At 42.1% G+C, this 22,469-nt stretch overlaps 1 protein-coding gene across 10 annotated transcripts in view; it reads right to left on the reverse strand.

Moving 5' to 3' along the window:
- Nucleotides 1-22,469, reverse strand: part of FBXL20 (F-box and leucine rich repeat protein 20) — a 68,563-nt gene that overhangs the window by 20,340 nt on the left and 25,754 nt on the right. For 7 of the 10 annotated variants that reach the window (XM_037886624.2, XM_037886619.2, XM_037886622.2 and 4 more), the window contains 6 exons: nt 17,088-17,142; nt 8,193-8,267; nt 5,229-5,323; nt 4,593-4,661; nt 1,660-1,755; nt 150-276 (listed from right to left, as the gene is read on the reverse strand). In XM_037886624.2, the coding sequence (XP_037742552.1) occupies nt 150-276; nt 1,660-1,755; nt 4,593-4,661; nt 5,229-5,323; nt 8,193-8,267; nt 17,088-17,142 (517 nt within the window). The remainder of the gene's footprint in view (nt 1-149; nt 277-1,659; nt 1,756-4,592; nt 4,662-5,228; nt 5,324-8,192; nt 8,268-17,087; nt 17,143-22,469) is intronic. The other 3 variants (XM_037886626.2, XM_037886625.2, XM_037886623.2) reach the window with 1 other exon arrangement.

The following is a 22,469-nucleotide window of genomic DNA, read 5'->3' on the forward strand; positions in this document are numbered from 1 at the left end:
AGTTGGTAGATCTTGAATAGTTATTTCAATAAGGTAACGTTTGGAAATACAAGCCCTACAATACTTCACACTCATTGCTGTAACTGGCGTTGAACGCATAAAGGCACTCGTTGTAGTTAGTGTAATGCGCATAGTCTCCATAGTCATACCTGGGTGCAGCCCTTCAGAAACAGGGCTTTGAGTCCTCCACAGCCTCTCACCAGAGCCTGGATGCCGTCCTTAGTCACTTGGTCGCACCAGGAGATATTCAGCTGTTCCAGCAGTGGGCATCCCTCACTTGGGAGATAAAAGGAAAAGTGGGTGGAAACATAAGAAATCAAGCTTCAAGCCAGATTACAGGAAATTCCAATTTCTGGACTTCAACTGAGCACAGGAAGCAACATGCACACCCCACACCCACATGGAACATTCATTTATTAAACAAAGATCCCCAGAGGAGAGCCGCTCTCCAGTGGCAGGCTCGGAAACCAGTAATTCAATAATTGTGGCACTCTGAAAAAAGAGGGTTGATCTACTGCATCCAGAGTCGGCCATAGGGCTGCGTCCCACTCCCTTGTCCAGAGACTGGGCTTATTCACAGTGTTATTGGTTGAGAGGCCTAGATACAGCCAAACCAACATTAAATCAGAATCAAAAGGGCTTCATTTCTGAAACATGGCCTCTGATTTTCCAGACACAAAGTTGTGCTTGAAAATAGCTGCTTGCCCAAACAGAATGTACACATTTGATTTGCAGTCAGCATTTACATGTCTGTCTACCTATCAACTGTGATTGCAAATAATTGCAGGTACAAAACTGACCCTATAAAATTGGAGGCCAGATTGAAGCCCCTTTTTAAAAATAAAAAAAATTTAAAAAACCAGGCTCCAATTTCTGAAAGCTAGCTACAAAACCAAACCTCTCCCCGTTCCTATACTGATTCCTTTGATATCTCAATGCAGCCTCTTCGCTATTTTGTTTTTCTTCAGATTAGCCTTTCTATATTTTTATCCTTTTTAGATATATGAATTTGTCATTATTTAAAACCCACTTTACTCAAGTTTTTTTGTTGTTTTTTTAATAATTTAGGCTTCACTCCCAACCTTCATCTTCAGGGCTCTCTTTTGCCTCCTTTTTTGTGTCCCAATCTCTTGTCACCATTGCCTGTCATTCCCTTCCATTTCTAGATTACTTGGCAATTACATTTAGTAGGGTTAAGCAGTTACCATGTCACCTAATCAGTTTAAGACAAGTAATCATGTGCCAGTCTTTATTTTGCAACTACAGGACACTTGCTATCTATGCAATGGGAGTTGTGTAATTCAAAAGTCAACTATTAACAAAAAGGTATTTACAAGGCATGTTAATTAAAAACTAAAAACACTCTGCCCCCTGCTCAAAAAATAAACAAACATTGAAACCTCAGTGCAATCCAATTATGCTACTGCTGCTAATCATTATCAGGACAAGGCATCTTCTAGTTAGTTCCTGTCTGTTTGCAGACCAGGAGGCATTACCCAGCAGAGCTCAGCATTCACGTATTAGGTTTGGACTGCAATCCTAGTAACCTATTCACTCATTTCAAACTCCAGGAGGGGAGTTCAGAGAATAGGGGACATGGTGGAGCAAGCTATTTTGAATTAAACTGGCGCACAAGATCTCAATGCTGTCAGTTCCTACCTCAGTGCTTTTAGAGACAGGTTGGTTATGGAAGTGCAGGAAGCCAAATCAAGGTGCCTGAGTTTAGAGCAGAACTTACTAAGGCTGGTACATGTCCTGAAAGAGAATATATATATTTATATATATATAAATAAAAAAATACTTCAGACAGACAATACATTTATCCATCAAAGACGTACACAGAAATGATAATGTATATTTTTTCCATCACACGCTATGTGCACAAGTATATTCACATAAGCCCCGACTTAAAAAATAAAAGGATGGAGAATACAACATGGAGCAGGTATTGGAGGTGGACTGGTGGGAGAGAGGATAGAGGAAATGCTCTAAGCAGTCTATACGTATGTGAAGAGGACAGCGATTTTCTTCAAATTTTGAATCATTCAGCTTTCGTTCAGGGATTAATTTGCTCAAAACCCAATGCTGAAGACCGTTCTATAGGATATTTCTAACATCTGCTATCAAAGGGGCCAAAATAACTCTTAGATCTGTACCCCCTACCCTATTTTCCCAGCTTGCTGCTCAAGGCTGTTTTGATAGTACTGAGAAACCTCTGAAAATGAACAAGGAAAAGTACCAAGCATCACACGACTAAGGGCACATACTGCACACTAGAAACAGGAGCTGAGTGCTGGTAGCAGTCTAGAGTAGATGGAGCACATCCGAGGGGCTTGCTGTTTAGCTGGGACTTCAAACTCCCTGACACCAATGGCAGTGATTTCACCTGCCTAAGGATTCGTTTCTGAGGGAATAGCAACAAACTATGATTTTGTGCAGCAAGTGCCAACTGTAGGCAACTATGTTCTGGGGAAACCAGCGGCTTTTTATCAAAGCCTTCAAAATGATTATTCAACTAGTACAGTGTAGAAAGACCCACAAGTGCCTGAAATATACTGCGAGTGACAGCCAGCGATACCCCTTAAAAAAATAATCGTTGTAGTGAGGCCAGTCTGGAGGCCAGCTGAGAAACCCAGATGCCATCGCCAACCCAGCTATCTAGCTCCAATGGGCTGGCAGAAGCGCAGAGGTAGAGAGTCTGATCCCGCAAGGCGCGGAGCATTCTGGCCTGGAAAATAAAGATGAGCTATGGTTTTGACTCACAGGACTATATGAAGGTTATAAAATAAAATGACTAGCTACACAAAAAGAAGTACTTCCACCAGCTAATTAATAACTCATCCCTACACATCTTTGCTGGCTATTGTTAGTTTTTGCAGGATGTGTTATCTCCAGTGGAAGGCCACATGAGATATGAACAATGACTAGGCTGCATTGTCTGCCCCCAGAAATATGAGTTGTTTTTAAAAGCTATTGTAACACTGATGCTTAGACGTTAACAGACAACAAAAATTCAACAACATGAATTGAGGCTATTTCTTAACAATAGTTGCTACTTGTATCAGAAAAAAACGTAAAAAAGCTTCTTTTTAAGGGTTCCTTCAGTTGGCAGATCTTATTTGTCCAAGGACGCAAACTGATTTAGTGGATTTCACCACTATTCGTCTAAGAAGAGTATTTTAGGCCATCACACTTTCATTCTGAGACTGATCTATACTTTTAGATGCAGAATCTATAGGTAATCAATGCAGAAAGAGCACACATGTAACATGGTTCTTTCTGATCTCATTCCCTCATGTACTGCTACTGTAGGAAACAAGAATCTTACAATTTTGTAAGTGATGTTATTTTAAGGAGTTACAAAAAGCACTTAAGCAGGAAGACAGCAAAGTGGCAGAGAAACTAGATAAAACTTTGATACACTCCTATTTCAAGGCAATCTCGGTGCAATCTGAAGCATAGATGACCAGCTGTCCATGGGAAAAATCTCAAATCTATGTGGAGTGGATGGAAAAGCAGAAGAACTCCCCTAGCTCTTAACAGTCTGTGCTCAGCAATGTGGAAGTACGGCTTAACGTGCGTCACCACAACTGACACACACTTTACTGATGACGACATCTGCGGTCCCTGGATATTAACCAAATTATGTCCATCCATACTCATAGCATTTATTAAAGAAAGTTAGCGTTTAAGTACAGGAGGGTTAACTCTTGCCAACTCTTTTAGGAAAGTTCCTTTGCAAAGACATACACCCCCCCTAACTTCTCCCTGGTCAGGGCTAGCATAGGTAAGGATATGTGGGGAACTTCCTTTCCCCCCCCCCTCTCGTCTGGAGCTCTCCCTCTGAGCAAAAGCTTCAAAGAGACAGATCCCTTTCCACCAAGACAGGCAGTCCTCTTCATACTCAGATTCCCTCTGAGACCTTCTCCTTTCATCACAGAAATGAGAAGACCAAAGCCTCAGAGTGAAGCTACCCCCTACCATCAGCATGAAAAAGGGGGAAAAAAAACTGTACACATTGTAATTTAACAGACAGAATCACTCAAAGGAGAATCAGAACTCTAAGTATACAAGAGGTGGCAGATGAGCACAAGAACCATAAACTAATCAACTGCAGCCGCTCAATGTGCAGAGAAATTGCAGTCTCCATAAATTCTGACCTGGGAGAACAAGGTTCTTTTGTTCCATTACAGAGTGAGCCTTACTGTTCTGAAGTGGACACTTTAGCAGCCTTTTGTGCATCTGAAAACATGAGTCATACCTGCCTAAAAAGAATTATTTCCTCAGCTATATTTTCCCCTTAATGTCAACAACCTGATATGATCATCTGCCTTGAAATAACAAGTGAGCCACTCGATGTAAGAGGTTTCCTGATGTCTTCAAATTTTTATCAGACCATAACAAGTCATTCATCTGGAAGTAGACCATTTACTCATACCACATTTAGAAAACAAACGGTACTGATAATTGGGTGGGACAACAGAGGAGAATTTGGAATCACTGCCTTCCATTCAGTTGAGACAGAATTCGTGTATGTTAATAATTACAAAGGTTAATATTCCAACATTCCCCCTAATAAACATGTTACTTACGTATCTGTGATCTTGGTGCAGCCATTTAGGTTCAATACTTCAATATTTCTGCAATTCTGTGCAAATGTCCTTCGTTGGAAAAAAAGATAAAACGCACTACTTTTCAGACAATGTGTTTCCAGATGCTTTACCCTCAATACTACAGAAATAATTAAACAAAAACACAGGTACTGTTTATCTTGGGCTAACTGCTGATCCTCCCCACCAGCCTTTTATATGTGAGCATCTCTCAAGAACATTGAATCAAACAGGCTACTGAATGCTGGGCTTAGAGCGCAACGCAGAGCAACGATGAGCTGTTACCCATATCTTGTCTTTGGAGTTCTCTCAGCCCAAGAGCAAGGGACAGAGGTTCAGGTTTCCCGTGCCAATTCCCCCAATACTGCAATACCATCATTTGACTCTATGCTGCTATTTTTTAAGAAGGGCTAGGGAGAAAGGCTCATATTTCAAACACACAAAGAATGATACGCATATTGTTCATCATTTACTTAAGCAATTATTTTTGGATGCATATTGTTATTGGCCTCACTCTAGCATGTTCAGGAGTGAATGCACCATTCCAGCCCTCTATGGGTGGGGAAGGAGAACTATTCTTCGCTTCACAGTTAAGAGTAGAAGAAGCCATACCACTACCTTAATGCGTTGTCTCCCACGCCTAGACACCCACGCAGGCTTAGCTTTCGCAAGAAACCCCCACATCTTTTAGAAATATTCTCCACTACTCGCCCCTGTAAAAAGACAGGAAAAGAATTCCACTGATATCACTTCTTAGTTGCCACAGTCTCTTCTTTAAAGTTAAATTTAAAACTTTGTAGATTAAAAACAGTCTGTATATTATTCCAGGCATAAGGGCACTGAGCAAACACAAATTACCATCAAGGTACCAATATAAAACTGAAGGAGACCGATTCAACTTCTAAAAATGGACAAGGAACAATTACCCAAAACCAAAGGAAGAAAGCCGAGGCTAAGCAGCAGAAAAATCCTCAACAGCCAGAGCTACTAGGCAGTGCAAGAGGTTACCCAAGAGATGCCTGAAGTATCATTACTGAAGAAATACAACAAATCACAGAAACAACACGTGACAAGGATTTCCAATAGGCATGTGTGGCCATGAAAGATGTCAAGATTTTTGTTTTGGGGGACAGAGTGGAGATGAATAGTGTAGGGGAGTTCTCTTCTCTCACGGAGGAAGCATTTCAATTTTCCTCTCAAAGACATCTGGAGAAATGCAGTTTAATGTCATATTTTACATGAGAGAGAGAGAGAATATCTCCCCAGAGACCCCAGGACAAATTTGAATTTTCCACAACTTTAGATGATGAAATGGTAAAGAGACCGAGGAGAGGAGAGAAAGACTATACAACTCTATCAGCACAAAAGTTTCAGTGTCCAGTAATATTTTATTCTCCTCCTCTGACCATTGGAGAATGGAAACGTCAATCACGTTCAAAAGTTAGCTACTAAGAGTTTGTATTAAGAAATTTTCAATCCCTCCCTCCCAAACCAAAAATTTATGTGAGCAGTAGGGTAGCTGCAAAGTATTAGCAAGCTCTAAAAGGGCTATCAATCTGCTGAAACCCCCTCATTTACCTTCCTTAAAACCTACTCTCTGAAATACTACTACTCTTGGAATGCCAACTGCAGCTAGGATGTGCTGCCAAAGTGTTGCAATGGCTGAAAGGGATAAAGGAAGGTAAATCCCATGCTGCATTATAGGCCTGGTCTACATTGGGGGGAGGGGAGAGAGAATCTAAGTTATGCAACTTCAGCCACTTGAATAACGTAGCTGAAGTCGATGTACTTAGATTGACTTACAGTGGTGTCTTCACCGCGGTGAGTGGACTGCTGCTGCTCCCCCGTCAACTCCGCCTGCGCCTCTCGCAGCGGTGGAGTACAGGAGTCGACGGGAGAGCGCTTGGGGGTCAATTTATTGCGTCTAGACTAGACGCAATAAATCGACCTCCGCTGGATTGATTGCTGCCCGCCGATCCGGTGGGTAGTGTAGACATACCCTTAGAAAAGGAAGGTTACAGAATTTTAAACCATGCATATGTTTGTATAGGCCCTCAGTGGCCTCACCATAGCTGTGAATATGTTTGGGATTGCAGAGGATTCAAATATATTTTAAAGAAAACGTAAAAGCTGCAAGTTTATCTTTCTTAAAGCATACAACATTTAGGACTTAGACAGCTTGAGAATGTCTTTTTAGGTTAAGGAACAGCAGCATTTTGGAGCATCTTGTATTAAAATATAAGCCAATGCTAGTGCACAAATACATATTTAGTACACAGATGAGTAAGAGAATGGGGAGAATTTAAAGCCATGTAAAACTGCTCAAGAAGGGAAAAGCCTAGTTTAAATTCACAGCATTACTCTCTCCTTCTTACACCGTCTAGATAAAGCACCATGGCTGAAAAGTTTTCCTTATTTTCTGCTCCTACCTTGGATCAGGGAACTCCAATGATCTCCCTGCACCTGTGTTAAAGTGAAGTCTTATCCCAGCAAAGAACTTTAGGAATGCTCTTACTAGTTTTACTTTCTCCCTTAATCAACAGATACATGTCTCAAGAAAGACTTGCTGTAGAGAGCAGAACCACATTTGCTTCCCTCCTTCAAACATTCAGGGCACTTGCCAAACACCATAAGCCTTTAGACCAGATTTTTCAGGTACACAATTTGCCATATCAGAGGCCAGTTCCTTTACGTCTATATGAGATGCTTAGACATGTCTGGCAGAGAGAGTACTTTAACGCTTCTGTCCACAAAGGCTGTGTAACTTGCAGCTTCCACCAGGACATCAAACAAGCCATTCTTATGTTTTTCAGTTTGTGTTGATCTACAATGCTGCTCTCCTCTCCCCATCTCCAAAAAATAATTTTTAAAATGAGAATGTAACAATCTGATAAGGGTTTTAGTTTAGTTTGTTTTTGAAAATTCAGCCAAGAAGCATATAGGGACTTTAGTTTCCAGAACCGTATGACAACGTGAGGCACAAAGTTATCATTTCCTACATGGACTCCATCGTTCACTTCTAACAGGTTTATCCAAAGTTACAAGAAGGCCTTCCCACAGAGGTACATCTTTTAGAACTAACTCAGAACTGGAAATCTCTGGCATCTTCCAGGTTTGTGTTTCCATTTCCAACAAAGGAAAACAGACACTAGAGACAGAGAGAAATTTAGTTTCTTAATGATATAAGTCCAACTATACTAGATAAAAGCCATACTTGATTATATTGAGTTGGAGAGAAAAATCTAGACCAATACCCATCAGCAATATCTTTCAGCAAAAGCACATATTTACTCTAGTTATTTCTACTCTCTCAGTAAACAAAAAACTGCTTCTTTCAAATAAGTGTACATGTACACACACAAATACCATTCACTCCTGGTACAGTTAAATAGTTCTGTCCATTTTCAAAAGCTGAATGAATTGCCAAGACTATAAAGGCTCCCTGAAGCTAAGAAGAACTGAAATTAATTATTTCTATCTCCAGGGAAGGTGGAAAGGGTTATGCTGGGGGTCTTAATCTATTCCATACTGTAATTACGTTTTTAAACAAGAAAAATGGGTTTGTATGTCACTTAATTATACCTCAATATCCCTCTGGAAATCAAACAGGTCAATTCGCTGCCAGTTACTGCCATCCAGGGCCAGAACATTCCATGCCTTTATTGGGGAAAAAAATGTCAGTGCATGATTAATATGAAAAAAATGCCAGTGGGAATCTAGTTACAATTTGTTCCTTTTAGAAACAACACTGTATCTCAAGTGAAAAAGCACCAAATAAATTACTGCAACAGATGAAAAACCCTTAGGTCAGCAATATCCTCAGTTCAGATAAGACTTACCACACCTACACAGTGCGCTCTTAATTTCTCATATATCACTGAACACTTAGGTAGGCAAGTCCAAGGTATCACTGAGATTATCCGCACACAAACGGATGGGCCACACACTGGACTTTTTATTTTGTATTTTAGAAAAGAGCTTTCCAATTGGAGAACATATACAGGGGTAACATATGGATCTCAAAGCATTTTACAAACATTAAACCTCTTAATATCCGTGCAAGGAAGATGAGTATCATGTTCTACATTTCACAGAGGGGAAAAGAGGCAGAGGCTAGCAGGTTGATTTCAGAGTCGTGGAGCATCCACTGATTCCACTGATAGCAGTGCAAGCTGTAGATACTCAGCACCTCTAAAAAATATCAGGTCACAGGTGACTTGACAAAGGTCACAGTGAGTCAGTGGCATAGCCAGGAACAGGCCCGGACCGCCTGATGGCTAGTCCCTCTGCCTTAAACAACAGACCACTCACTCACTATATCTTTTTCTGGAACTTTTGCTTCCTCAGTGAAGCTGTGTTCAATCGCCAGCTCTCCAAGTTCCCTGATTTCCCATCCTTTCCTTCTACTCAATTCTTCAGTCACTTCTCAATGCTGGATTTGTGACAGCTGAATCCCGAGAAACTGACCAAGGGTCATACACGCTGGATGACATCACTGCAGCATCAAGCAGAAGGTGAAGTGGGGGATGTGAAAAAGGAAACAAAACACCAGTCTCCACATATTAGCAACAGCAGCAAAGAAGAATGCCGAAGAGTCACAAGCAAAGACAGTTTGCTCATGTGAGCTCCAGCATGAAAGTTACAAGTCACTAGGAGTCTCACATATGTGTATCTGTGATTTCTGAAGTGACCTGGAGCATGGATATAAGCAAATCCAATCAGTGTACAATGGACGGTGTTTAGAATTTTTGCTTGGCACCAATTTTGTGCTATTTAACCACACAAAAAAAAAAAGCTAAAAGGGATTATTATAGAGCCAGCTTAAAATGTGAAAAACAAGAATACTCAGAATGAAGGGAGAGAGTCTGTCCCTAATTCACATAGGTAGTAAATAGGCCCCAGAACAGATGCTATACATCATACATGCTACAATGTCCAATAACAAAGAGGAAGGTCAAAGATGGAACCTTAACTTAGCCTTTCCTCACCTCTGTACATTTAAAATCAGATGCTTCTTTTTTTGAGGTTCTGGCTTATTTTTAGATCAGGAATCAAACTTTAGCAACTGAGACTATTTGTAGAGCATACATTGTTTTCAGCCAGCTAAGTTACTTACCTGTAACCAGAGTATTTCAAGATGAGCCTCGGCATATTCACATTTGTGGGATCAAGGCATCTGCACTGCAAACTTCCAGAACCTTTTGGAAAGCAGCCTCCATTGGGGCCACTCATCTTTCTCCCCCCCCTCCAGGGTTTTAAGGATTTGAAAAGGGAAGTGGCCCTAACCTCCTGCCCCTCCACCACCACCACTCCTTCCACTAATTCAGGAATTCCTAACCTGAGACTCCAAGGTGGGCAGGTAGTGTGACTATGTAGAGGCTCATCTTGAAGATCTCTGGTTACAGATAAGCAACCTTCATTTCTTCTTTAAGTGGCCTCTGCATAGTCCCACTTGTGGGAGTTTAGCAAGCAGTACAACCCCCAGGAAGGGAGCCTGCGGAGTTGTAGGTAAACAAGGAATGCAGAACTCCCAAACAAGTATCAGCTCTGGATGCCAGGGCAGGAGAAGCAACCAATCTTGCTCCCCCAAAACAAGTCTAAATGAGGGAACATTTTTGCTAAAACGCATGTATAGCTCCAGTATCAGTAATGCAACATGATGCCATGAAGACACAGCGACGGCATGCCAAGGACACTCCCTTTGTCCAGGATGAGGAGTGATAATTCCAGGAAGATGAAGCCCTGTGAAGTCATAATTGTGAAACAGATGAGCAACCTTTGGACCATGACAGACTGGCTCCTAGAGTGTCAGTTCCTTTTCTCCAAGGGACTGGGAAACATGTAGATAAGCTGTGGCCTGATACAATAACAAGTTCCTCTGAATATGCAGATGTAGGATATATTCAGGGAGGCAGGTAAAGGAGGCCCAGAACAAAGACATTCTAGCAGTCTGAAAGAGGTGGAAATCTCAGACGACATCTTAGACTGTTGTCTACACACAGACAGATACCCAACCATTCACAGCGAGTAGTCATGACAGCGAGGCATTTAATGGAACACTTTCTGCCAGAGCACGGCCAAATGATAGGGCACATTTTTACTGAGAGAGATATTCTTTTACTCTAGTCAAAGCTATGTGTAAAGGGACAGATACAGGACTATGGCACAGAAGGGTGCTACTACTAGTACCCTTCAGAAAATAGGAGAGTTCTGTTTCTGGAACCCAGAGGTGAACACGATGAATCTTAGGGAGTTAGCACAGCCAGACTGCATTTTGCCCCGTGCGACACAGTCCTATTGTCCACATTATACAATAGGTGGCAAGTCTCATTCACATTGTGGCCAGGAAACAAATCTCACACACCACTAAGTGTAGGTGATGGAAGTCTCAACCCTTATGTGCAGCTGTTCCTTCTAAGATGAGAGGAATCAAAGCTATGTTTACTGAGAATTCCAAAAGTGCTGAGTCAACTGCTTCATTAGACTCCAGGTCTATTTCTTCCAAGGAAAGCTTGGTAATGTTAAGGATGGGCACCCCTATGTGTTTCTAGAACCCATACAAGGGGCTAAAAAGAGGACACTACCCAATCCTATACACTGCGCACTCCATGGTGGAACCGGAAGCAGACCTGAAAAGTCTCCTTCCTGGCTTAGAACTGAAGGTAGGTAGCCCAGAGCCCAATAATGTTCTAACAGAATTTCCTCTTAGAAGAGCTCAGACACATGGATCCAACCAAATATTATGATGTCAGCTTCAAGAAATATCACAATCCCTCACAAAAAGCTCTTAATGTAAAATAGGACCTACAGTGCACTGCATCTTGTTTGCTGACCCTTGGCAATGCGCCTTTTAAAACAAGTATCTCTTTTTTTGCCTTCGAATTCAAGGGTTGCAAAGTGACTCAGGCAATAGGCCATCCTTTCTGGAGCCTCAGATGGATCCTGGGACACTGCATCCTGTTCCTCCTATACAGGCTGTGTTGCAAAGAAATCTCTGGATCCGTGAATCTCAGAATCGATAGAACTGTGATGGGTATAGCACCCTCACAACCTAAGGGAGCCTCTGAGCCTGGCATCAGTTCTTAGCCTGTCAGATTCTTGTAAATCTGGTCCTGGAAAGCTGAACTGCCCTTTAGGAATGGGCTGGGAGCCCAAGAGAACCGCAGCGGTCCCTACCCAGAACCAAGGGGAACTGACAATTCCACAGCTAAGTAAATTGGTTTATACAACGTCTCATAGTAAAAGAGTTTAAGAACAGACCAATCCTCCTTTTCTCACCTCCAGGGTAAGGGTCTGACAGATGGAGCATTGGGAGGGGAAAACCTTCTCCCAGATAAGCAGCGCATCCAGCAAGTGCATCTGAAGACGACTGAACAGGAAGCACAATGTGAAAATACTATGCTGTAACAGAGACCCCCCCATTCCAGACCTGATTAGAAGCTTGCAATGCATTTCCCCTTTCTAGTTTGTGAGGGCCTCCAAATTGATCTGCTTGCTTTTGCCACTATGTTGGGCACAGAATCAGTCAGGCAAGCAGTTCTGCAAGGATTGTGGTGGTGTAGCACCAGAGTCCAATGACCTGGGCAGATCTGGGGCCTCAGTGGTACAGAATTCTTAGACAAGTGACTCAGCAGTAACAGATGTCAGCTCCCCATGCTGGCTAGATCCCAGGTAATCAGACCCCTTCTCGGCAACTGTGCTCAGCAGTCCTTCATGTGTGACTGCTCCATCTGGATTCAAGTTCTGGCCCTACCTCCATTTGGATCCAAAGCCAAACATGGCTTTTTTTTTCCAGGGTGGGTGGGGGTAATTCTAGATCTGTGCTTTGTTTGAATTCAGGTTCAGCTCCCAGATCCATAGCAGGCCACCAGATCTGGATCAAGATTTTACAGCTCTGGATACATGCTAAGCCACCAGATCTTGGTTTTGCAGGCCTAGATCCACACTAGGCTGCTGGACCTGAGCTCTACGGATCCAGATCCATTGGAAATTGAATCAAACAGCCAGAGAGCCAATTTCGGCACATAGCTAGGTATCCAGGTCAACCTGGACAGACGCAGAGACTTTTATAGTGACCAGCCTAAGATGCCTCCCATGTGCATGGGTGCGAAAGACAGCCAAACCCATTCCTGCAAGACAATCATTGAAGCTGACTGCGAACTTATTCAGTGTCAGCTTAGCTGACTGGAGGAACCTCCCCACTGTGAGCAGGCCCAATCTGCTCCTGTGTCCTGACAAAGCCCATGCTCGACAGGCATTTCCTCATGTCTTTTAAAAGAAAAACCTGGCTAAAGGATAACTCAGTACAAACAAAATTTGCCTCAAAAAGGTAGAAAGAGAAAAAAGAAAAACACTGACAGGAAAAGTGTCGAGGACACCGTGCGATCTGAGCTTGCTGCATCTTTGGCATTTAGAAAGGGACTGAGGGGTAAGTTGGGGCCACTCCCCCTTTCATACTCCCAGAACTCATTAGGATGGGGGCATGAGACGAGTGGCCTCAATGGATACTGCTTTCTGGAAGCTTGTGGCACAGGTGCCTTGATCCTACAAGTGGGAATATGCAGAGGCCACTCAAAGAACAATGGACTTTAACACACAGAGACTATATATTTAAGGCTCAAATTGTTAACTATATCTCCATGGGGAGGACTCCTAAAAACTAGGTGCATTCTATACACTAAGAGGACCCTTACTGGAAGCGGGGGGGGGGGGGGGGGGGGAGGGGGGGGGGGGAGGAAGAGACGACGACGGACTATATAAATGTGCCCAGTACCTACAGTGCAAAGGTTTGATGTGTGTGACCCCACTGCTCCTCATGCTGTTCATAACTCTCTCATTGTTATCTTGTGCTCCCCACTTTCATTTGTTGCATCTGCCTGTTATCTAATCTTATACTTTGACTGAAAGCTCTTCAGCACAAAAACCATCTTTGTGTAATGTGTTTTTACCATGTATAGCACAATAGGACCCTGAACCCAACTAGGGCTCTTGGGTGATACTGCAATATAAATTAATAAGTGTAAGGATGGCTGGGACTAAGCAGGTTTCAATAGCTAGGGAGGGAAAGAAGGGGAAACAGGGAGAGTTTATAATACATTGACGGTTAGCTTCCTTATACTATTTGCTACATCTATAATATTTTGAGACCAGATTTCCATGATAAGGTCAGTGCAGACAGATGTAGTTGGGAACCTGTACTGGAAGTTTCTGCATCTCAAAGATTACCTCAGAATGACGGAAAAACTCCATCATATTTGGAACAAACTATCACTGCCAAGAGAAGCACCTTCCTGCTTTGAAAGGACTGAGAGTATGCACCGTGGGGAGAGACTAATTTCCTACAGGCCATTAAGTGAAAAGACTCAGTCAACACTAAAAATTAACTTCTCAGAAAAAAGAATTAAGAAATTTCAGTGAGTTTTGGGCATTTCTCCTTAGTAAGTCCAATCCACTGACATAAAAGGTTCTTCCACTATAAAGCTATTTGATATGTCAAGTTAGTGTCTCCCAAGTTCCAAAACTTCATCACTTATCAGTATTTCTCCACAAACTGGGGTTATGGGAGCAGAAAGGGGGTGAGGATGACATTGTAACCTTGCTGAAGCCCTAAAGCTTCCTATTATCTCCTTGCTCTTCTTACACACACACACACCCATCCCTAGAGTCATGCCAGTCATGATTTTCACAGGAGTGCATTTCCTCTTCTCCTTACTTTTACCCTGATGGTTTCTGCATGGACTTGCAATGCTGAGAAAGAGGCATCATTGCTAGAAGATAGGTCTGGAGTCAGGGCTGAGGGTAACTGTACCAAATAAGCATGATATGCCAAGACAAGCACTTCCTGTGTATTCACCATGGCTATGAAGGCCTTAATACACACTGTAGGTTTGGTCTCAGTGCCACTTTTGATTTAGCTGGCATTGGTGGTGCTGGGCAATAGGGCTGAGGAGATGTAGACCTCGAGACGGATATAAAAGGTGGTGCCAAGGCAGGAGCAGCAAAATGAGTCTTGGGTCCTCTGCAGAGGTCTTTGGCATAGAGACTGGTTTCAGTACCCTCAATAAGCCCAGAGTATCCGGTGTAGGCATAGAGAAGCCAGATGAGTCCACAACTCGAAGTTTCTCTCTTCTAGTGCAAGGAGTGATGATGGCATGGCAAATTGCACACTGAGTTACCGGAGAGTCTCACGCAGACACAGAAGGCACTGGCCTCAGGAGTCAGTCTCTAGTATGACTGCCAAGTGCATTTCTTGAAGTCCTTATGAGGGTTGGTGTCCTAATATGGCCCAGGTGAGGGGCCCAAGGATAGAAGGACAAGATGTGTAAGCTAAACTATCCTATGCTACTCTAACCACAAGAAAAATAAGCTAGACCAAGGCCACAAAGTAAGTTCTGTTTACACTAGGCTGCTGAGGAACTGAGGCAGGTGCAGCGAGGAGAGGGGGGGCATGCCCGTAGAGTAGGGCAAGCGTGACTTTGCACGAGATCTCTCCCGTTTCCCCTGGGGACAAGGTTTTATAAAGCAGTTCCACAGCTCTATGGCACAGATGCCATATTCCACAAGCGGGAATACACAGAGTCCTCCAAAGAAGAATCCATTGTTAAAGTTTCACCTCATTAATAAAATGCACTTTGCAAAACATTTCTGTAGCACCGCGACCGCTTTTGTTCACTTTAAAAAATGATTTTTTTAAGAGAAGAAACTGACAGGCTTTTAAAAATATGTATTACTTACCCTGTGAGTGAGAACAAGTAATTGGAGGCCTGTACCTTGTGTTTATTAAATGCAAAAAGGTACATTAAAGTAATGATATGACTGCAGTTTTAAATACATAAGTCATGAAATATAAAGTTACGTTCTCACAACACCTGTAACTCTGCCTTCATTCTATTCATAATACCCAATCACACAAGTCATGCACTGAAGTTATTACAGTATGATGAAATACTGCATATTGCATGCACAAGGAGGTAGAGTTTACAGTAGGTGATGGAACCATAATGGTATTAATGGAGTTGTCTGATTTCTGTGCATTTAAAATCTCAATCGTGATATTGCTTTTATGTCCTGTTTTTCATTTAATTACTCCCCCCCCCCGCAACCAGGAAAATATGAAGCGGAAAAGAAATGTGCCAGTGGACTTAATTCATGGTACAGAGTCAGACAATGCACGTTGTAATGTGTGATCCAGTGAGAGTATTATACATTTGCGTACAGGCTAGACTGAGCAATATTTTCACATTAAAAGAAGGCTGCATGTCATCTGTGTTTCTGAGCTCCAATGTGTTCACAGGTGCCCAGTGAAAAGGCAAGGGTGTGACAAAATGGGAATAATAGATAAGATGGGTAAATGCCTTTGGAAGCCTATGTGAGCCAGTTAATAGCCAGAGTTGCTCCTTTGAGAAAATTAAGTCATCCTTAGCATAAAAATCTAGTAGGATCCAAACACATGATTATGACCATCGTGTCTAGGGGCTGGGTGGTGTCTTCAATTGCAAATAAAAACAATTTATAGTATCATTTTTGTATTATTGAGGGCTACCATTAAGAAAAGCAAGTCCATGGACAGCGTATCATCAAGTGGACCCAAAACTATTCGGCTTTCTCCTACAGAGTCAGCGGATACTGGGATCGGCCAATAAGGTAATTCCAATATACCAGTGACTCCACAGACAAAAGGATTTTTATATAAGCATTTAGAACTAGATGATTCATTATGGTAATTTTTCTGTGAACAAGATGTGCGTCTTGTTAGATGATAGCAAGATAAAAAGCAGAAATTCTGGACAAGAGTCCATAAAACAAGTCTAGTAGCTCCGGTTGAATTGGCATTTGGGTTAGTGGAAGTTTCACACCCATTTTCCCTCAAGGAGTCTCGAGTTGAACTATATGTTTGCTGAGTTGCATGAAGTTACGAACTATACTAGTTAAACACTGAATGAAATACTCCGGTCTCCTTCCATCTATATTTCCATCAGCTACATTGAAGCAGAAGGATAACTGTTCATTGGGTTCTCTTCATTGTGTTAAAGTTTAATTCATGAACATGGTACATCTGCATTCAAAGCCCAGACATTAGCACAACTCATTTAAAATCATTTAGCTAACGTGAATTGAACATTTTCCCCTGTTTAAAGCAGCCCTTCTGTACCCCATCTAAAAACTGTTCAGAAAACATGGTTTTTAAAGTATTGATGTAGCTGATTTTTCTTCTTCAATAGGTCCTTAGCTGCCACCAAAGGGATATAGCTAGACATTCAAACCCACTCACTGCTGTGGGAAATACCAGAAACTCCTGGCATCACTAGATTAACTATGGAGAAAGAGGAATATGTATAAATAGCTGAGACATTCTTTGAACAGAGTTTGCTGGCATGTTCTTCCCAATCTGAGATAAAGAGGGCAATCTGGAAATGTCAGAGTCAGAAGAAGAGGAATAGTGCTGATAGATTTTAACAGATACATAAAGATTCTTACCCTGGAAACCTGAGCACAACGACACAGAGTGACCACATCCAGAAAAGAGAATATTCTGTAAAGAAAACAAAGAGAAACTTTGTTTATAAAAGGTATTTTGGTTATTTGCATCTAAAAATAAAAAGAAAGTGGAAAGCTTAAAAAAAAAGCTTGAAGATAGAGAACTTCTTTGTAATGCAGATGAAAGCTTGACTGCAAATAAAAGTGCAGAACAAGCAGTTAACAAATGAAAGCAGAGTCCCAGATATTGGACTGCTATGAAATATTTAATCTTGTACCTTGTAGTATTTGCTGACAGAGTAAACTAAACGATTATTTATCAAAACAGACGCTTCCTGCTACCTTGTAGCTCAGCAGTCAGAAATGTTCAATTAGTTAAGGAAATAGCAGGATAAAGAGTTATAGTTCAACACAAGAGAACAGTTGTACAAAATCTGTTTGTTTACCAGTGAAAAATCCCTTTATCCTTAACAGTTGCATAGCTCCGATGGCACTCAGTGAATAACAAGTTAAACACCTCAGTAAAATATGAGGATCCGGTCCCACTTCAGGAATTTATATATAATTTCCTGTGACAATTAAGAATTAAATACTACAATATGAGAAATGATTAAAAGCATTGTCGTCCTCATGCCCCAAGGATGAGGTAGAAGGAGTATCTTGCTTTGAAATAGAAGGTAAGTGCAATTTGCATAAAGTCAGCCGAGTTCATTAGTGTGCCTGTGTAATTGTCTAGGTCACGTGTGTTAGGAGTGACCCAGCCATCTCACTCCTACATGGAATGCCATTCCTTTGCATGAGGGCACTCCTAAGTATTCTGAACAGCTTGGTGCGTAGAAGTCCATCTACTTATTGCCCTATTTATCAGAATCCTAGAAGCAGATTGTTGTACTTTGTTATTTTTCACTGGGCTCAGTTTTTCTACTCTCAAGTCATTTAAACATATACAAATAAAGTACAAAATCCACTTAAACTCTGAAGAAATAAGGTGTTAATAAACACTGTTGAGAACCACTGGTCTAGCAGTAAGAGATGGGAAGACAGGCAGACTAACTGAGGAGAAGGGCGCAAAAGCATGGTTGGGGAATACTTGGAGTTTGGATCAAATAGAGATCAAAAAGACATTAAACAGTAAATGCTCATGATGGCAACTATAAAATTGAATTTATCACTCGGTCAATAGTTTATTGCAAAGATAAGACGTATTTAGTTAAGAAAAAAGACAGTACACATACCCATGCATATATGAAATGTGTGTATTAATATTTAAAATTGAAGAGTTTTTAGAAAGAAGGAAACTTATTAACATTTGCATTATATAAGGGTTAAGGGGATAAGCTATTTTTTTTGTTACTCTGACAGGTAACTATTTACACGGTATGGTCCGTTTACTTTCATTCAAGGTGCCTTTGTTACTGGAGTAAGTGTTTATATAAGGTTAGAAACATCAGTGACTAATTTAACCCTATTCACCCCCAGATTTTGTCTACTGTATGTGGCTGTAGGGGATTTGTGGGTCAATTGAACTATTGAATCAAGTTTCAAGGTGCCACAAAGAAGACTGAGAGCTTCACAAATATAAATTCTCCCGAGCATTAAGCTAACCCAGGAAAGATGGGGCACCTAAAGACTCAATGCACCCCAACACAGCAGGAAGTTGCTGCCATAATTACTTCCAGACTTGAACTAGGAGGGACCTGGGATGAGAGCTGAGGGCACTGTAGAAGTTGGGCAAGGATTTGGAAACCCTCCAGCAAGTTATTCCCCTCCTTCACCCCTAGTTTACTTCAGAAAACTCCTTCTCACTCCCAAGCCTCACCAACTTCTGATCTTTCTCCAGATGGACTAGAGAGGAAGCTAAAACTGAAAAGAAACAGGAGTGAAGAGGCAAAGACTGATAGGAAGGGGGTGGAGTAGTACCTTTATATAAAGTGGATGCTTGACATATCTCTCTGCCTACTGCTTCCACGTTGGTGGACACAGATACTGCAACAGTTGGGACCACGAGGTGCTCAAATGAACAGTCCTTTAGCATAAGTAGGAGGGGGCTGGCAGCACGGTGTTCTTGGTAAGGTGTCCATTGTTCTAGGCTTCACTTACTTCCTTTGTTTGGGAGAGCCTGGATACAGTGACCTTCAAGGAGATCCTGCAAGACTCAGTTCATCCATCCCCAAGAGGGTCTACGACAGTGGTTCTCAACCATATGCGTCCCACAATGTGTTAGGTGGACCTCATCCAATATTATCTGTATGGCCCTGAGGATGTCACATGGGCCGCAGCTGTGTGCTGATTGGGCAGCAAGCAGCCCAGGTCTGCAGGTTGAGAACCTCTGGTCTTGGTTTAAGAGGTGGAAAGACAGGCTGGTTAACTCAGGAGAAGGGGGCAAAAGCAAGGTTTGGGAAACACTCTGAGTCTGGAAAATATTGTGGGTAGTTTGTTTTTCTTTGCATGATTTATAAGCCTGGCAAGATCCCTGGGCTAATGTGTTACAGAAACTGTTTTATATTAATTGTGAAATGCATCCACAGCCTGGGATTGTGCAATTTATTCTCTGCATCTAAGTCAGCGGTAAAGCTGGGGGGAAAAGGCACTTAAAATAATGAACAAACATGTACTGCTGACAAATTCCACTTTACATCATGTAAGAATTAGGAGGGGTTATCAAGGCTGCTGCTGCCAACAAACCAGCAGGACAAAGCAGTTTATGAACATTAATGTCCATGCTTTGTATTCAACGATAGTACAATTATTTTCACAAGGTAATCTGTAAGTAGCAAAGCCATGGGTTTGAAATTTTTCAGAAGTGGAGACTGGCAGCGCAGAATGACATGATATGCTACAGCAAATAGCATTATCAAAAGAGAGTGAAAAACTTTGACATCATTATCAGTGGAAGCATGTCTGCTGACTACCTTGAAAGGAAATAAGCTATTTATCACATCCACTTCTCATAAAGACAGACAAAAATTAATTCACAGACGTGTGCCTCGCTGGAGGTCTCATTTGTCAACATGCTGAAGGTCACCCTCATTAGCCATTTTGTTTAGCTTTGCTGTAGGAAATAGGATTGCAAGCCCTTGTTTTCATTAACCTTGTGACCTCTGGTGCTCAGCAACTCTGCACAGGCTCTTAAGTAGCTCTTTCCTGGACAGACGAGAGAGGGGAGCGCAGCATGGGTGTGACAGAACAACAAGAAGCCTACAGCAGAGCATTGAGTGTTTTATAAGCAAAGCAGTTAAGGCCTTGTCTACTAGGGAAAGGTTTTTCCGTGTATTCTCCCGTTATAACTACAGCAAAAGAGTGCTTCTACACAGCTTTATTTATGCTGTCTTAAGCTACTTCCCTTGTGAATCACTGCATGCACAAAGTTCAGAGTTTTTTGTGTTTTTTTTTTAAAAATACCCACATAGCATTCTGGGCACATATCCCATGGTGCAGTGTTCTGCCACTGGATTCTACATATTCTATGATTTTTCTCGATGCAGTGTGAAATGCCAACCAGAAATCTGTGGCTTGGGTCAAACTAAAACTCCCATAATTCATCTGTTTTCTGCAAGCCAGCATCATTTCTACGCAGCATGGAGGAAGCCCTACTGAGCGCAGCGATCTGGATAGTCATTTACATAAACAGGCTCTTCCACATGTATGGACAGTTGTGTAGCCAGATAGCTTTGAATGAGTAGGGAGACAGCCACTGTCATGCCTCAATGATGCTTACGCTTAACAATCCGACCCACCTTGTAGCTTGTACACTGGTTACTTTCTCCAGACCTGAGGAAGAGCTCTGTGAAGCTCAAAAGCTTGTCTCTTTCACCAAGAGAAGTTGGTCCAATAAAAGATACTACCTCATCTACTTTGTCTCTCCTATCCTGAGACCAACATTACAACAACACTGCAAATACCCTTTTGGCAGCCAGTCCACAGCAGGGTGGGAAAAGAGCACTTCCTTATTCTACAGTAACTGTAACACTTCAAGACATCAGAGTCCGAGTGGATTTCGCTATAGGAGCGCATGGGCCTCCTGTGCACAAGAGGATTCTTTCTTTTTGGCCGAGCGGATCCGTTGGGGCAGTGCATCACCCTGGGCTGCCTCATGCTCCCATCCAAGGCCATAAAAGATGGAGCACAGGCAACCTTCCTCCAGTTTCTTTGCAATAAAAAAGGCCAGTATAACTGAGGATTTCTAAGAGTGGGAAGGGAGAGAAGGCAGTGGGATCCACATTGACTATATCATCTCGAAGGACCACAGTAACTGCAGGGTAAGTAATAATCCTTTCAGTGTTAGTGTTGACCCCATTGTGGGAGACTGGCAAGCAACATCTCCTGAGGACAGTGGGAATGAGGAGTTCAAGCTGAATCAGTTGAACAGCGATTGAAGTACTGCTCACCTGGCAGCCAAGTCCAAGGCATGGTGTTTAACAAAGGTCAGTGAGTTGCCACCTTACAGATTTGATACCGGCACATTCTTGAAGCAGATGGAGGACACTGCTTGTGTCCTGGTGGAGTGAGAGGCTCACCAGCCAGCTAACACAGCGAGATACGCTGTTATCCATTTCAATGTTCTCTGTGAAGAAATGGCTTGACTTTTAAAATATCTGGCTATGGCTATAAACAGACAGGGAGACAGTTTGAACTGTTTGGTCCTTTCAATAGAGTCATAGATTCCAAGGCCAGAAGGGACCACTCTTATCGTCTGTTCTGACCTCCTGTGTAACAGGCTAGAGAACTTCACCAAAATAATTCCTATCTTTTAGGGTGTGCAATTTCTCATCTCCCAGCACAGAGCATTCTTTTCCCCAAAATTAAGGTAGGTTGACTGACTGGTCTAGATGAAAATTTTAGACCACTTTCTGCACTGTTTTAGGAAGGTCCAAATTAAAGTAGTAACCAAAAATAAGGGGGGTGCAGGAGGACTGGTTATGACAGTACTTGTCTAGAAGAGGAGTTTGAAGCTCAAAAGAAAAGTAGCAGATAGGAGACTTACCAAGTTCTACCTTACTGCCACAGGTAGTCAGAAGGAGCTGAGGGAGGGTTGCAATCACTTTATCCTTTATGCCCTTACACAGAAGCATGAAGGACAACAAACTCTGCTAATCAGAAAATTTCAATCTCATATGCACAAGGCACATGCACACCTGCTGTAGGGTCCACACCGACATACTGGAAGTATGACCGCTTTTTTCAACCTCATTTTCTGGTCCTAACATGCATTTCATTATTACACCCAGCTCTGGCTCCAGTACTGGGTGTTCAGAAAGGAATCCAATACCTTGTTTGAAATCTTTTAATAAATCCTCAGCATACAAATGTCATACTTAATTTGAGGGAAGATATCAGCCAATGTATCAGCCCTCATATGAGGACTACGGGCATGTTGGAAGC

The sequence above is a fragment of the Chelonia mydas genome, chromosome 27 (genome assembly GCF_015237465.2).
Source record: "Chelonia mydas isolate rCheMyd1 chromosome 27, rCheMyd1.pri.v2, whole genome shotgun sequence".
In the NCBI taxonomy this organism is placed as follows: Eukaryota; Metazoa; Chordata; order Testudines; family Cheloniidae; genus Chelonia; species Chelonia mydas.